This window comes from Panthera tigris, chromosome C1 (genome assembly GCF_018350195.1).
Source record: "Panthera tigris isolate Pti1 chromosome C1, P.tigris_Pti1_mat1.1, whole genome shotgun sequence".
In the NCBI taxonomy this organism is placed as follows: Eukaryota; Metazoa; Chordata; class Mammalia; order Carnivora; family Felidae; genus Panthera; species Panthera tigris.
In genome coordinates, this window is record NC_056667.1 from 132,780 (window position 1) to 148,061 (window position 15,282).

At 56.6% G+C, this 15,282-nt stretch overlaps 1 protein-coding gene and 1 long non-coding RNA gene across 2 annotated transcripts; one reads left to right on the forward strand and one right to left on the reverse strand.

Annotated features, from left to right (window-relative positions):
• Nucleotides 1–3,870: 3,870 nt before the first annotated feature.
• Nucleotides 3,871–5,627, reverse strand: HES4 (hes family bHLH transcription factor 4). Its single transcript, XM_042995734.1, has 5 exons — nt 5,508–5,627; nt 4,818–4,957; nt 4,642–4,737; nt 4,445–4,532; nt 3,871–4,348 (listed from the first exon to the last, which is right to left on the reverse strand). The coding sequence occupies exons 1-5, from the start codon at nt 5,617–5,619 to the stop codon at nt 3,987–3,989; spliced, it is 798 nt and encodes a 265-aa protein (XP_042851668.1). The 5' UTR covers nt 5,620–5,627; the 3' UTR covers nt 3,871–3,986.
• A 979-nt stretch (nt 5,628–6,606) lies between these two features.
• Nucleotides 6,607–15,282, forward strand: LOC122241106. Its single transcript, XR_006221074.1, has 5 exons — nt 6,607–6,648; nt 7,882–7,942; nt 8,344–8,511; nt 10,676–10,781; nt 10,964–15,282. It is a non-coding gene; the product is annotated as an uncharacterized LOC122241106 (long non-coding RNA).

A 15,282-nucleotide genomic window follows, 5' to 3' on the forward strand; every position in this document is an offset into this window, starting at 1 on the left:
ATAGGGACTGATTCTCCAAATTCCAAAAACCTAGGATTTGCTGTCATCGATTGGTCCCACAGGCAGAAGGGACCCGGATAAACAGGGCTCCCACACCCACAGAGGCAGGCAATTCTGCTGACTGTGCATATGGATTCAGCACACATTTATTGACCCTTGATCCTTGCCAGGAACTGGGCTGGAAGGAAACGCAGATACTGAATGAGACTCTGCCTGCTTATGGAAGGGAACCGACCCAGGAGGAGGAGGTCCGTACCCCTCCCCCACTCCTACCACACAGCCTGGCCAGGAGACGGTGCTTCCTAAGTGTCTGCAAGACAAACGCTGAGACAGAAATAGCTGGCTGGGTGGGTAGGAGGCTGGAGTCAAAGGAATAACCAAGAGCCCATCTGGGGGCTGGGGGGGTGGGGGGGTGGGGGTGGAGGGGGCAGAAATGGGTGGAAGAGTGGGGAGTGTGGGAAGGAGAACCCCTGATGAGGGAGGGATTACTGCAAACCTGGGGCCATAACTCCTCCCACTGAGGCCTTGTAGAAACTGCTGGAGGGGGTCTGCTGGACTGGGCTGGTGTCCAGGCTGGGCGTGGGGAGGGGTGGGATGCTCTCCACAGCTGGAGGCAAGGATGCTGTTCCTGAGAACCAGGTGCCCTCAGCTGCTGAGAAGGGGCAGGCTGGGGAGGGGGCCAGCTTCAGCCTGAGCCGTGCTTGCTCAGACCTCCCGAATCTAAGCAAGAATGACACCCCTCTCAGCTATAAAAAAGAAGGAGATCTTGCCATTTGTGACAACACAGATAGACCCAGAAGGTATTGTGCTAAGTGAAATGAGTCAGACAGAAAAAGATAAATACCATGTGCTTTCACTTGCAGGTGGAATCTAAAAAACAAGACAAATGATCAAAAAATAGACTCTTGGGGCACCTGGCTGACTTAATCGGAGCACGCTACTCTTGATCTCGGGGTTGTGAGTTCAAGCCCCATATTTGGTGTAGCGATTACTTAAAAAATAAAATCTTTTAAAAAACAGATTCAAATACAGAGAAACAAACTGGTGGTTGTCAGAGGGAAGGTGGGTGGGGGGCTATGTGAAACAGGCAATGGGGATTAAGAGGTACAAATTTCCAGTTATATAATAAATAAGTCACCGGGGTGCCTGGGTGGCTCAGTCGGTTAAGTGTCTGACTCTTGTCTGTTCAGATCATGATCCTGCAGTTCGTGAGTTTGAGTCCCACATCGGGCTCTGCACCAACCATAAGGAGCCTGCTCTGGGATTCTCTCTTTCCCTCCATGTTTGCCCCTCCCCTGCTCACACTCCCTCTCAAAATAAGTAAAATACACATTTAAATTTTTTTTTTTAATTGGGGCAGCTGGGTGGCTCAGTCGGTTAAGCGTCTGACTCTTGGTTTCGGCTTAGGTCATGATCTCGTTGTTTCGTGGGTTCGAGCCCTGCATCGGGCTCTGCGCTGGCAATGCAGAGCCTGCGGGGATTCTCTCCCTCTCTCTCTGCGCCTCCCCTGCTCTCTCTCTCTCCCAAAATAAATAAACTTCATAAATTAAAAAAAATTGTTAAATAAAGTAAAATAAATAAGTCACGATGAAAAGTACAGCACAGGGAATATGCTCAATAATACTGTAATAACTTTGTACCCTGACAGACGGTGGCTACTCCAATCACAGCGATCGCCGTATGGAATTGTTGAACCACTATGTTGTACCCCTGAAATTAATGTAACATTGTACATCACCTATACCTCAAAAATAACAAAAGACACTCTTCTCAAAGCTCCTGACTCCATCCAAATGAATCAAGTCAGTATGAATTGAGCCATTCCAAGCAGCTGTGAGGACAAAGGTGGTTGACACAGACATGGCCCTGGCCTCTGGAGCCCACGGAGACCAGTGGGAAAGTGGGGAGAGAATTCCAGCCAGGAGGCTGAGCTCAAAGACACAGAGATCAGAAGGCGCCTGTGTGGCTGAGGAACTGTGTGTGGTCCCCGACAGAGCCTGAGAGACCCTTGGAGGGTCCTCACTGCAAATCTCCCTTTGGCAACAGCGTTAAGACATTACCAGAAACAGGAAGTAAAGGTAGCATGGGGGTGCAGGGGGTGGGAAGGACAGGGAGTAAGGCAGGCAGGAAATGGGACACCAGGGATCTGGTCTAGAGTTATCACTGCCCTTTTATGGGAGGAGGGAGAGCATGACAGCCCCAAGTTCCAGGTGATTTCCCCAGGTGGCTCTTTTTCATTTGGCCACACAGGTAGGGAGGATCCTCTCTTTCCTGCAGGGTGTGTGGGCCCCTGCTTTGTACAAACTCTACCCACCCTCCAGCCCTCCCCCCCCACCAGGCTTCACATCCCCACCCCACCCCTCTTCTGCACTGAGGCCCTCCCTGAGCAACTGCTCTCCCCCAACCAAGCTGAGCTCCCTGCTCCAGCAATAGACCCTGGGCAGGTCTCTTGCCAAAGAGGGCTTCCCAGGCCTTGTTCAACTGTTCTTTCCCACAGCCCTGCCAGAGCTGCAGCTCCGAGACAGAGGGACTACTTTGAGGTTCCCCCAGGGCCAGAATCATTGAATGTGTGTATCTCCAAGGCCCACGTGGCTGCCACCATCTAGCACCACTGACCCAGGTCCTTGACTCTCAGGGAGATGGGCAAAGCAGCCAGAGGGCAGGGATGACAGGCTTGGTGGGGACTTGGAAGTCCCTGACAGGTGAGCATGGCTGAGTGTAGGAGAACCAGGTGATTCCCGCCTACGACACGGCCACGGAGACCACTGGAGGAGCAGCAGACTAACCTCTGTCAGTGACCCACCCTTTCTCCCTGAAGAGCCCTGGCCAAGCAGGAGGCAGGCAACCATCTGATGAACTCGGCTGCAGTTGGGAAATGAATCTTGGCTCAGCCTCAGATGGGCTCAGGGTGAGACACTCCAGTCTCAGCTTATGTGGCTCAGAACACCCCCTCGTTGCACCTGGAGGACAGCCCCCTGCAGCAGCTCAGGAAGACCTGGGACCGCGGGACAGTGACTCCAGGGCTGATGTCCAATGCTGCCTAGTATCACTGCCTGGCACTGTGTGGCTGACACAGTAGGTACTCAGGAAAAAGGCATGGGCAGGACCACCCTCCAGTCTTCTCCCACTAGCAGAGACCTCCCCTCCCAGGGCACACGTCAAGACTGCACTCTGGTGGGGGAGTACCCCTCCCCCTCCCACCGCTGGCACTAAGTGTTCTTTGCCAGTCTTGCCCCAGTTCCTTGTCCCCAGGACTCAGACACCCTCTCCTGGGCAGATGCTGCCTTGGGGCTGACTCAGTCCTGGGAGCTTTGTGTTGAAGGAACCAAGAGAACAAAGTAGGAAGTGGACCAGGCCAGTGCTGAAGCTTCAGGGCAAGCTTTTGGCTCTGGCCACAGCTCAGCTGCCCAAGACAAGTGTGTGACTATGTCTCCACCTTCCAAGGTCCACAGAAGTGGGAGTGGGGTAAAGTACCTTAAAAAAACAAAAACAAACAAACAAACATCTTGCCCAAAGACGCTGCACAACTGCTTTCCCACGCTGGGATACATTCTGGGAAACGTGATGACTGTCACCTTGCCGCCTGAGCCTCCTGAGGGGGCCTCTCACCCCCCCCCCCTCCCCTGGAGGGTCGCTGGCCTCTGAACCTTCGCAGGCGCACCAGCCAGGCTGGGCGGGGGGGGGGGGGGGGGGGGGGGGGGGGGGGAGGGGGGGGGGGCGGGAAGGGAAGAAGGGAAGGGCCGACCCGAGGGTGCAGACTGTGGGGAAGAGCCACCCGAAGTCCCGCCCCGGAAGTCCAGCGCAAAGTAACCAGCAGACCGCCCCCACCCCCAGCTAAGCGCTTAAAGAGACGTCAGACTAGACTCTTCACAAGGACAAAAAAAGATAAAAACTCTCTCAACGTGGGCCCTGGAAACAAATACTCTCTGGTCCACTCCCGGCAAAGGCCGCGGCCCTAGAACGGGGTGCAGCTTCCGCTACAGTCCTCACCGCAGCCACGGCCTCCAGGGCGCGCCCCGGCCCTGCAGGCCAGCCCTGGGGGCGGCGAGGGGCGCCCCGGTCAGGCCCGGCGGGAGCCGCAGCGCCAAGACCGACCCGGGGCGCGGCAGGGGGAAGAAGGGACCGTCAAAGGCCGCGAGCGGCGGGCAGCCGTAGACCTGGGCCGGGGGGACCGGGCGGCGCGAGGGCCCCAGCTGGCGCAGGCAGGCCGCCAGGTGGCCCAGCAGGCGAGAACGCACGTCAGCCGGGACGCCCTCGCAGCCGGCCAAGAAGCGATTCACCTCCGCCAGACACTCGTTGAAGCCGGCGCGGTACTTGCCCAGGATGGCGGGGTCAGCGCCGAGCGCAGCTGCGGGGGCGGCAGGGGACAGGCGGTCGGTTCCCGCCGCGGTGGCCCTGAGCGCCTCCCGTCACCTCCCCCTCCCGCGCCCCGCCCGCGCCTCACCTGTCACCTGTACGCGTCGCAGGCTCTGCAAGTGCCTCACGGTCATCTCCAGGATGTCCGCTTTCTCCAGCTTCGAATGGCGGGCGCTCTGGGGACAGGGACGGTGTGGGCGGCTGGCAACACGGCGGCGCGCCGAGGCTCCCGGCACCCGCCCCCCCCCCTCCGCCCCTCGATCCCACCTCCCGACCCCGACTCACATCCTTCCTGAAGGCATCCAGGACGAGGGTCTTGAGCTGCGCGAGGCTTTCGTTGATGCGCGCTCGGCGCCGCTTCTCCATGACCGGCTTGGAGGACTGCGGGCCGGGCTGTGGCTGAGTCCCGCGTGCGTCCGCCCCACCCCACGCCCCCCACCCCGCGCCCGGCAGGTCCCCACCTTTCGGTGTTCCGCCGCGCTCCGGGGCTTAGCCGGCGCTCCGGCCGGCGGCGAGGCTCTCGGCTTCCCCGAGGTCTCCGCGGGCATGGTGCGCCCCCGCGCCTCCGGGCCCGCGCGGAGCGTCGCCGGCCGCCGGGCTACTTAAGGCGGCGCGGCCGCAGGGCGTGTGAACTCGGCTCCGCATTCTTTCCCACGCTCGCGCCAGCCAATGAGCGGCTGCGCTCCCCCTCCCCGCTCCCCCCAGCACACTCGCGGGCTGCGCGCGGGGCCGCCCGCCCCCGGCCGCGGCCCCCGCCAAACGTCAGTCAAGCCTGCGCTCCGGGCCCGCGACAAAGGCCACTGGAGGCGCCCTGCCCGCGCCCGCCTCCAGCTAGGCCGGGACGACGCGGGAAGGGCGCCTGCCCCCGCCTCTGCAGCCGCGGCCGGAGCCGTACGCCTGCGCCGGGCCTCTCCGGCCCGCCCCGGGCAGCGGGCCCCTCCCCCCTCCCCGGGCGGGGCGGAGTCGGGGTGGCGGGGGGGGCGCGGAGTTCACGGTGGGCGGCGCGGGAAATCTGAAAGGAGAATTCTCCAGGGGAAATGGGTCAGACGCCCCACCCCCGCCCGCCCCGGGATTGGTGAGCCTTAGTCCACAGGCCTCCCGTTTTCCTCCGCCATCGCCAGTCCCCACCAGGGCTTAGGGTCTCATCTGACCTGCCACGCGCTTAGCCTCCCGGAGTCCCCACGGCCCGCACACCTCCTCAAGGCCTGTGACACAGTGAACACCAGCCACTGGGCAGGACAGAGGTCCGCTGCCCAAAGTCATGAGGCAGGCAGGGTGGCGTCACGGGACATTTAAATTGTGACATAGAACCAATGAGGGTGCTGCTGCAGGTAGAGGAATGTCACCAGTCACGCAGGAAGATGTAAGGATGTCACCTGGTCAGGCTGGCGATGCCACCAGATAATCAGAGGTGATATCTCTGGTGAAGGTACATGGTGATAGCCCAGACAAGGGGAGGTCATGGGGCTGGTGATGTCACATTCGTCTAGATTACCCAACAGCAAAGTAGGGCTCACAAAAAATGAGGAACAGTTACTAAAGTCTGCTTATTTCAGGGGTGCTGGGGGCTCAGTCAGTTGACCGTCTGACTTCGGCTCAGGTCCTGATCTCGCCTTGGTGAGTTCCAGTCCCGCATGGGGCTCTGTGCTGATGGCTCAGAGCCAGGAGCCTGCTTCTGATTCTCTTCTCTCTCTCTCTCTCTCTCTCTCTCTCTCTCTCTCTCTCTCTGCCCCTTCCCTGCTCAAACTCTGTTTCTGTCTCTGTTTCTGTCTCTCAAAAACTAAAATAACACGTTAAAAAATTGTCTCTTGGGGCGCCTGGGTGGCTCGGTCGGTTAAGCGTCCGACTTCGGCTCAGGTCATGATCTCACGGTCCGTGGGTTCGAGCCCCGCGTCGGGCTCTGTGCTGACAGCTCAGAGCCTGGAGCCTGTTTCAGATTCTGTGTCTCCCTCTCTCTGTGACCCTCCCCCGTTCATGCTCTGTCTCTCTCTGTCTCAAAAATAAATAAACGTTAAAAAAAAATTTTTTTTTTAAATTGTCTCTTTCTCTTAAAAAAAAATGTGCTATTTCAAAGTGATATAGTGGGAAAAACAGGACTATGTTTATCTTCCTGTTCCATATTGTTTTCATTTTGGGGGCTTTTTTGGTGGGTTTTGTTCTGGTTTGGGTTTTTGTTTTTTGTTTGGTTTTTGGTTTTTTAAGATTTTATATTTAATCTCTACACCGAAGGCGAGGCTCAAACTCACAAACCAGAGATCAAGAGTCGCAGGCTCTAGTGACCAAGCCAGCCAGGTACTGTGATATTATTTTCATTTTGAATTATATTGCTGGCCTATACTCTTTTGAGTACTCAGAGTCTCCAGTCCACTGTGGCCTGATGGCAGTGTTGCCATCCATCCCACAGACATTTCTGGGGCTCACTGTGGGCCTGGCCAGCCCTTGGGGTGGGGGAAGCCTATCCTGGGGCTTCTAATCTGGTGGATGACAGGGCAAGCAAAATAATCATTCCTTTGGAAGTGATAGAAAGAAATGGGTGGGCTGCTGGGAGAGAAGAAATCTTTCTTTTCACCTCACGTCAAGGTGGGATCTTCTGGGGAGAATGCAGCTTTGCAAGGCCCCAGGGTGAGGGAGTGGCATCCCTAGAATTCAAAAGGGACCACAGAGGCCAAGGGAGGAGGGGAAGGGGCGGGCAGAGGCTTCTGGCTCCAGGAAGGATCTGAGAGCCTCAGGGGCCTTTTCTGAGCAAGGCAGTGAGCCAAATGGCAGCTTGGAAAGGGTTGCCTCCACTGTTATGGGTCTCCATAGTGAGTGTTGTTGGTGCTGCCCCCTGACCCAACACCCATTCCTGGGGTCCTACTTTGGGGTCCCATCCAGAGGCCTTCGTCCCATTCCGAGACTGATTCTAGCGTAGTGCCAGGCAAAGATTGCCCCTGCCCTCTACCGATGCCTCCCACAGTCGGCCTGGGGTGCAGGGATGGGGCAGGGGGCAGCTAAAGTTCTCCCCACCACACAGTCGCATACGGGCACCCAGATGAGGCTACCCATTCCCCTTTCCGGCCTCAGAGGAGCACGTGGGAGTGGAGGGGGCATTGGAAAGCTGCTGGGGTCAGGCAGGGTTCTTCCGAAGGGGACCCCACCCCCCCACCCTGCTAGCACGAAAAGCCTGGGAGCGAGATTGGTCTGGCAGTACAGGCCTGGCTCAGACTAGTCTTGCTGTCGAGGAGGTGGAGGTCATGAGGATTCCAGAGGACAGAAGCCCTCAGGCGCCCTCGGTGGCCACTGGCGCCTCCTCCTCTTTCCAGGAGTGATGGAGGAAGCTGCCTCCAGGACCAGATGTGGGTGGGCTCTGGGAGGCCCCTAGCCTCCTGTGGAGGCCAGATAGGCAGGGGATTCAGACTGGAAGGAGAGGCCTGAGGAACTACGTTTTTGGCCATTCTTTCTCTCACTAGTTGTTAGATGGGCTGACTTACCTTCCTATACCTGCGTCCTCGCCTGTAAAATGGGTCATCTTTCTATTTATTCCAGGATTATTGGGAAGATGAATGAGACCCTATTCTGAAAGTGCACAGCACGTAGAGAGAACTGGGTACATGTCAGCTACCTTGTTGTTACTTCCCCAGGGGAGCAGGTGGGAGACAACTGGACAGAGGGGAGACTGAGGCAGGGGGAGACAACTGGATGAGGGGAGACCGAGGCAGGGGAAACAACTGGGTAGAGGGGAGACCCAGGAAGGTGGAGACAACTGGACAGAGGGAAGACTGAGGCAGTGGGATGCCTGTCCTCAGCTTCATCATGTGCCCCACAGTGCTCTCTACACTCTGAGCACGCCCTAGGCTCATCCTCAGACACTGGCCAGAGAGGGAAGCAGGCCCCCACCCAGGGTCTCCAGGGGCCTGTGTCTTGGCCTTCCCAGCCCCAGCCAGCCAGGAGCCCTCTCTAGGCCAGAGCTTTCCCAACGGCACTTTCCTCACTGTGTCTTTCCCACAGGGCCGCACCCCCGCTATCTGTATGGTCTTGTCTCTCTGGGCCATTGTCCCTCAGACTGCCTCTGCAAGGAAGCACAGACTGGTGCCATGGAAAGCCCGCAAGGAGAGGTCCCATGGAAAGGCCTGGCGTAGGTATTGTAGCCAATAGCCCAGTCGTCTCGGCAAACACGTGAGTGAACCCCTAACCCGAAGTTGCCATGCCACCCACTTTATGTTTTCCCAGCTGCCCTGTGTGCTCTGCTCCAATTGTTTTTAACTTTTTTTAATAGTTCATTTGTTTTTGAGAGAGAGAGAGAGGGAGCGACTGAGCGCAAGTGGGGGAGGGGCAGAGAGAGAGAGGGGGACAAAGGAACCAAAGCAGGCTCTGTGCTGGCAGCATAGAGCCTGCTACGGGGCTCAGACTCACGAATCATGTCATCACGACCTGAGCTGGAGTCAGGTGTTTGCCTGACTGAGCCCCCCAGGCCCCCCTCTGTTCCAATTCTTGATTCACAGGACAGTTGTTTACTGTGACATCTTGAGATCATTTGCTACGGTAGTAGGAACTGGGATAGCTGGATGGACCAAGCCCTGGACCCTGGGAGAGGGGCCCTTTCCTCCCACCCACCTCTTCCTCGATGTCCTCATTCCCTATTTTCTTCAGCTTTCTTAATTTTTTGAAGTTTATTTATTTATTTTGAAAGAGTGAGAGAGAGCTCGCGGGCGTGCACAAGAGAGGGACAGAGAGAGAGAGAGAAAGAGAAAATCCTGAGCAGGCTCTGTATCAGCACAGAGCCCGATGCAGGCCTTGATCTCATGTGAGATCAAGGTCTGAGCCGAAACCAAGAGTCAGATGCTTAACTGACTGAGCCCCCCAGGCGCCCCTCCAACCCTTACAGAGGCTCAGTGGTTTTGAGCCCCGGCTTTCCATCTGATGAGGTGCTTCTTGGAGCCATCAGAGGTCAGCTGTCTGTCTTTTGTACCCAGGCCCAAGTGGGCCAAGCCCCAGGTGGCTGATGGTCCAGCGGGCATCGCCGGGGCCCGCTGGTGGTCGTGCGGAGTTGGGGGGGGGGGACAAAGCAAGATAGTCAGTGTGGGAGTTTGTGGGGAAAGACAGAGGTATCTTCTAGGCCAGACCTGGGACTCCAGCCTTGTGGGCAGGAGGTCTCACACAGGCCACTGTGAGCATTCCACATGACAGTATGCAGCCAATGTCCCTTGAGGGCCTGTGAAGTGCTGTCTACCGATAAACAGCCCCCATCCCCCTCCACCACAAATTTTGACATGGGGTTAACAACTGTATTTACACCCTGCCCCTCACATTCCTCGGGCGCACGGATTCCAGAACATCAGAGACACCACAGACCCACCACCTGCCCCTGTCCCCCCCCCCCCCCCCCCCCCCCCCGCCCCGTGTACGCTCTTCTCCTGCCAAGAGACAGCAGCCCATTGGCTCGGGCAGCTGGGACCAGAGCTGTCCAGTGACCAGGCTGAAACTGTTGCAGCTTCTCTCCTGCAAGGTGGGAGTTAGGGGCTGAGTCTTTTATTGGTGTTTGCTGGAATTGTAAAGTGACAGAGGCCAGGGCTGATGGGATCCAGCATGCAAGATAGAGGTGAGGGAAGCATAATGCCCAGGACCCAGGCAGAGGCCAGGAGCACAGGCCGCGGACGCTGTTTAACATTCCAGGACGACCCTCATCTTCTGTGGCCAGAGGGGCATCTTCGTCCCTTACAGGACCTGGAACTGACACACCTTCCCTCAGCTCCCAAATACTTCCCCCCAGCACCCGCTGAATGACAGCACCGCCCCCCAGCACCCGCTGGGTGACAGCACTGACCCCCAGTACCCGCTGAGTGGTCAGGGTGTTATCAGTGCTTTCACCCAAACCTGAGCCCTGACCCCTCTCTACATTTGGGAGGTGACAGAAGCCCCTCCAAGCTCTGTCTGCACGGGACGCTGCCTGGCCCACTGGCTCCCCCGGGTGCTGCTGTTCATTCTTCTTGGACGGCTGCACCTGGTGAGAGGTGAGCTTCCTTGTGCCTCCTCTTTGGCACTTCCAGACCTGTCTCTTTCCTAGCACAAAAGCCCCAGATTTGAACCTCATATCATCAGATCTTAACTTGTTGGAGTTGCCTGCATGCCTGGGGGCTTCCCTAAAATCCTTCCTGTTTTACTCCTGATTCCCTGTCACTTTCCCCAACCACTCCTGTCATAGTTCCTGGTGATCTCCGAATCCACAGGGGATTCTCCAACCTTCTGTACATCCTCCCCTTCAGCAGTCCTGTCACCTTCCCAGCTGGCCACTCGCTCCCCTGGCCAGGGTCCTTCTCACAACCGCAGCCTCTCTCCACAGTCTAACCTCAAGGCCCACATTCTCTGACGAGTTCCCGACCTTGCAGCTCATGCCCTCCACTCCCCTTTAGCCCCGCCGAGATCTGCGGTCCTTGGATAAGACCCAGGTTAGTACTTTCTCACCCCCTGATGGCCTTTCCCTCCTCTGTATCAAGAGAGACTCTCCAGATCAGCCACTGTGCCTGCTCCCTAACCCTACCCCCCTCCTCCTGCTTCATCGTATTCACTTGGCCAAACCATAACCCATGTTAAATCCCAGCTATCTTTGTGTCTTTGTTCCTTCTCACAGTTGGTGGATCTGGGCGGTGCTGGTGGCTTCCCCAGGGCCCCACTCATGCTGTCAGCTGAGGGTCAGCTAGGCTGCGGGGATACAAGTGGCACTATGTATGGACACGTGGGGTTGTGGTCACCGGGCTTCTGGCGCTCTGCCACGTGGCCCCATCCTGCCCAAGCCGGACCAGTTTCCTCACGTGGCTTGGCCAACATTTCAGAAGGGTGAAGCGGAAACTCAGGGTCTCTTGAGGCCTGGGCTACAGAACTCACACGGTGAAACTTCTGCCAACATTTCATCAGCTGAAGCAGGTCACGAGGCCAGCCAGATTCAAGAGTGAGATGCCGTGGCCGTGTTTCTCTATCAGTCACGTCAATCTTCTGACATCCTGTAGCTGCATGTGGCCAGACAGGCCCCGAGCCACTGATCAGCCTTGCCTTACACTCTGGACCACGGGCCTCTCGTGGCTCTGATGCTGCCCAGGCGTCTTACGTTTCCCGGCCCCTCCCCAGCGTGCTCCTGAACAGCTCTAGCACACTTTTGGTCTCTCTCCCACAGTGCCTCCGCCCTGTCCTGCTCTCATCTGATATGGAGCTGAGGACACACAGACCTGCAGATCACACGTCCTTTGGTTGAGCCCCGTGCTCTGCGTGTACTGGTGCTTCCTGCACGAGGCTGGTACCTGGCACCATCCCCTCTCTCTGCACCCTCAATCCCTCTCCCTGTGCATTCATTCCCATTTTGCTGTTCAGGGTTAGAAAAGCACACACGGCATCAACTTATCAGGTCCCCACCTCACTTTCCATCTACCGCTGCTGCTCTGTGGCAAAGGTCCCAGAGCGACCACCTACCTCGTGAACCCATTTCCTCTCCTCCCTTCTCTCCAACTCTCTCCCGGTCTGCCAAGACTCTATGGACACCAAGCTCACCAAGGTCACCAGGATGTCCCTGTGGCTGATCTAGTAGTGACGAGGTGCCTACACATCCCTCACTGCTTCTTAGACCTGTCAACCCCTGATTGCCCTCCTGCCTCACTGCCACTCCTTCTGCCTTTCTGATTTCTCCATGAGTCCTCACTCTCTCTGTGTGTCCCCACTCCCTTGCACACCTCACTGAGGCTCCTGCTGGTGGCACTCCAATTGGTATCCACAGCCTGGGCTTACCCATGAACCCCAGGCTGTATCCTTTACCTGATTTTAAGTCTAATAGGCATTTCGACCGCAACATGCCCATAACCAAGTTCCTGATAGTGTCCTATGGTGTTGGATTTTGACTGATGCTCTTAGTTTCACACCCAATGGAGTTCCCACCCACTAGGAGGCCCTGACCACAGGGGCACAGGTGAGGAGGTCAACCTCCCTCTGGACTACTTTTGACCTGCCTCTACCCTGCACAGCCCCAGCCTCTTCTCTCCGGCCCAGCCTCTCACCTGCACTGACTAGCAGGTGTCTTCATGTTCTCCTGTGTAGCCTCAGGCTTCTGATGCCTTGTGAATAAGTCTTTACACTGATTTCTCTGTTTAGACAACCGGGGCGGGCAGTGTCTCTGCCTGGTGATTGGGCCTGACTGAGGCTCCCTGCCTCCTCTGCATCGGACCTTTCTTGGAATTCTCAGACCAGCATTCTGCCGTCACGCTTAACACTTGGAGTCCACTCCCCACACTGGCCCATCAGGCCCTACTGCAGCTCTAGCTCCCTGATATATCCGAACGCCACTTCTGGCCATTTGCTCTCCTGCCACTGACTGTGTCACCGTCACCTTTTGCCTGGATTTTCACAGAATCTCCTGATTGGTCTCCAGCTCCCTTCCTGACCCAAGGTCTTTCACTTCATGCAGCCGTCCTGATGATCTTGTCAGGCCTGAGTGGAATCAGGCCAGGACCCTCCATGGTGAAAGCCTGGTGTGTTCAGTGGCCATCCACATGCCCTACTTCTCTGCATCCACTCTCCAGCCTCACCGCCTCGCTCATGTGCAGACACACTCCTGCCTCAGGGCCTTTGCAGCATCTGTGTCTCTGCCTGGGAAGCTCTTCCCTCCCTGAGGTGTTTACTCAAAGGCCACTTTGGTATCTCCTCTCTGCCTCCCCCACTTCAGGACTTACACTCCCCCCTTTCCTGCCCTTTGTCCTTCCTGCTTATCCCTGTCAACAACGTGTGCCATCTGCACCTCCCCATCCCGTGTGATGTCTGTCCACCACACTAGAACATGAGCTCCATCTTGTCCAGGGTAGTACCTGGCATGTAGCCTTGTACTCTGTAAAGACGTGTTGGCCAAATGAATGAGTGACAGAGGTGGTATCTCCCAACATCCAGGCAATGATACCGTCTTTTCCCAAAATCAGTGTGGTGACCGTTCCACTGGCATCTGAGCAATGGAGGGATACCTTCCGATATCTGATGTCAAAATATGATTTTCAAGGCAAAAAAATCCCAAAAGGCAAACACGACTCCCATGCAAATGCAGAGCGAGCCCATGTCCAGTGTCTGTTTAGCTCACCAAAGAGGAAACCAACAGGTTCCAAGAGGCTTTGAGGGAGGAGTACAGGTCAGTACAACACTGGCAGATGTCACATGGGGCGGCAAGACTGTGTTTCTCCGGGATTGATGTCCCCTGTGTCTGGTGGGACGGATGTCTACACCGTATTAACTTGTAACTTCAAGGATATCAGCAAAGGCACCTCCAGAGAGACCTTCAAGGATAGGAAGGATCCTTGTGCCTGATTTCCAAGTTGAGGATAATTTTCTTAACACTAAGAACTGGTGGCCTCTCCCCCAACCATCCCACCTGAGTCTCCTCCTCCCCACTTTGGCCCCAAGGCCCAGATCCCAACCAGGTAGAGTGAAGGATTGTGTGGTGTGGCTCAGGGCAAGGGCTAGACTTCATGGGGTATCAGGGCTTTGTCTCCTGAGGCGAATTCTGCGGAGAGGGAGGATACGATGGCTGGTCCTTCCTTCCTTCTCTTCCCCCTCCCACCTCTTCCTCTTCCATCGAAAGCGTGTGCGGAACAGGTCGGGCCCACAGATGCATCCCATTGGATTTTCTGTTTTGTGTCCTTCGCCATCAGCCTTGGGTTGGTCAGGTGCCTGCTGTTTCCCTGCTGGGTCTGGGGTGAAGGGATGAAAGTGTCATTTAGTGGCCAGGGACATTAGGGAGCCTGGTTGGGCACAATCCAAGCCCCTCCTCCCCTTGACGGTACCTCCAGCACAGCGGGCCCTGGGTCTCCACGCTGCAGACTCCAGGCCTTGTTTTCATGTGGTCCAGAACTCAGGAGACTTGTCCCTAGCACACAGGTGGCCACATAGGATTACAGGGTGTGTCTGGATCTTGGGGCCATGTGGGGCAGAGTGCAGGTGTGCTTCTTCCTTGCCCTCACCAGCTCCTGTGGGTTTGAACTAAGTCCAGTGCCCCCCACCTTGTTCCTCCCATACCACGGCTCCAAGTCACTGCCTCCCCAGGTTAGCACAACCCCTGCATCTCAGGTCTGCCTTCTACTTCTCTTCCCCCACCCCCACCCCCCATAGGCCATCCCTGTAGCAAAAGGAATCTTTCTCATCTGCAGACTATCTCTTGACTTCCCGGAGGACCGACCACCCCTATCCCAGAATCTGTTTGGAGGAGAACCGGACATGGGGCTGTTTGAGTGTCCCTCTAGGATAGCTGGTCAGTGTGGGGATAGCAGCTTTATTTCCACTCTCTGTCCTCCACTGAGTCCTGTTTTCCCTAGACACCCATTACAAGGAGCTGTGGCTAGGAGAGGGATGTGTCCACCGAGTGGGTGGTGAGGCTCTTGCATGAGAAGGGATGGGGTCCAGGACAGTGAGGTTGTGGCCCAGGTCAGGGGATCCTCGGCCTTCCTAGTGCTGGGTGGAGAAACAGAGTGGCACTTTTCCCTCAGAGCACGGAAAGGAGGGGCTGCCTGTTTAATGAGCTCAGCCAGCAGATATTTACAACTAATTAGACTTCAACAATAAGTGGAAATTTGGCCCACCCAGTGTCTCTGGCAACACTTTTCCTGGTCAGCCACGGTGACCAACAAGCTCTGTGCCACTTTCTCAACAAGTCATGGTGTGCCTGGGCTTCCAACATCTGTCCATCGGGAGGTCTGTGGGGGCAGCCCACCCTCATCATTCCACAGTGCATGACCTTCGAGCTGTGACCAAAGGCCCTTAGCTAATCAGACGTCATCCAGGATGATCGTCTCAGGGAGCAGTGGTTGGCCAGGTGGAAAGGTAGGGGAAAGGAATCAGATCTGAATGAGAGCAAAGATTGTTGTGTCTCATTAAAAGGTAAACTCAAAAATAAAACAAACTCAAAATGGATGAAAAGGCCTAAATGTA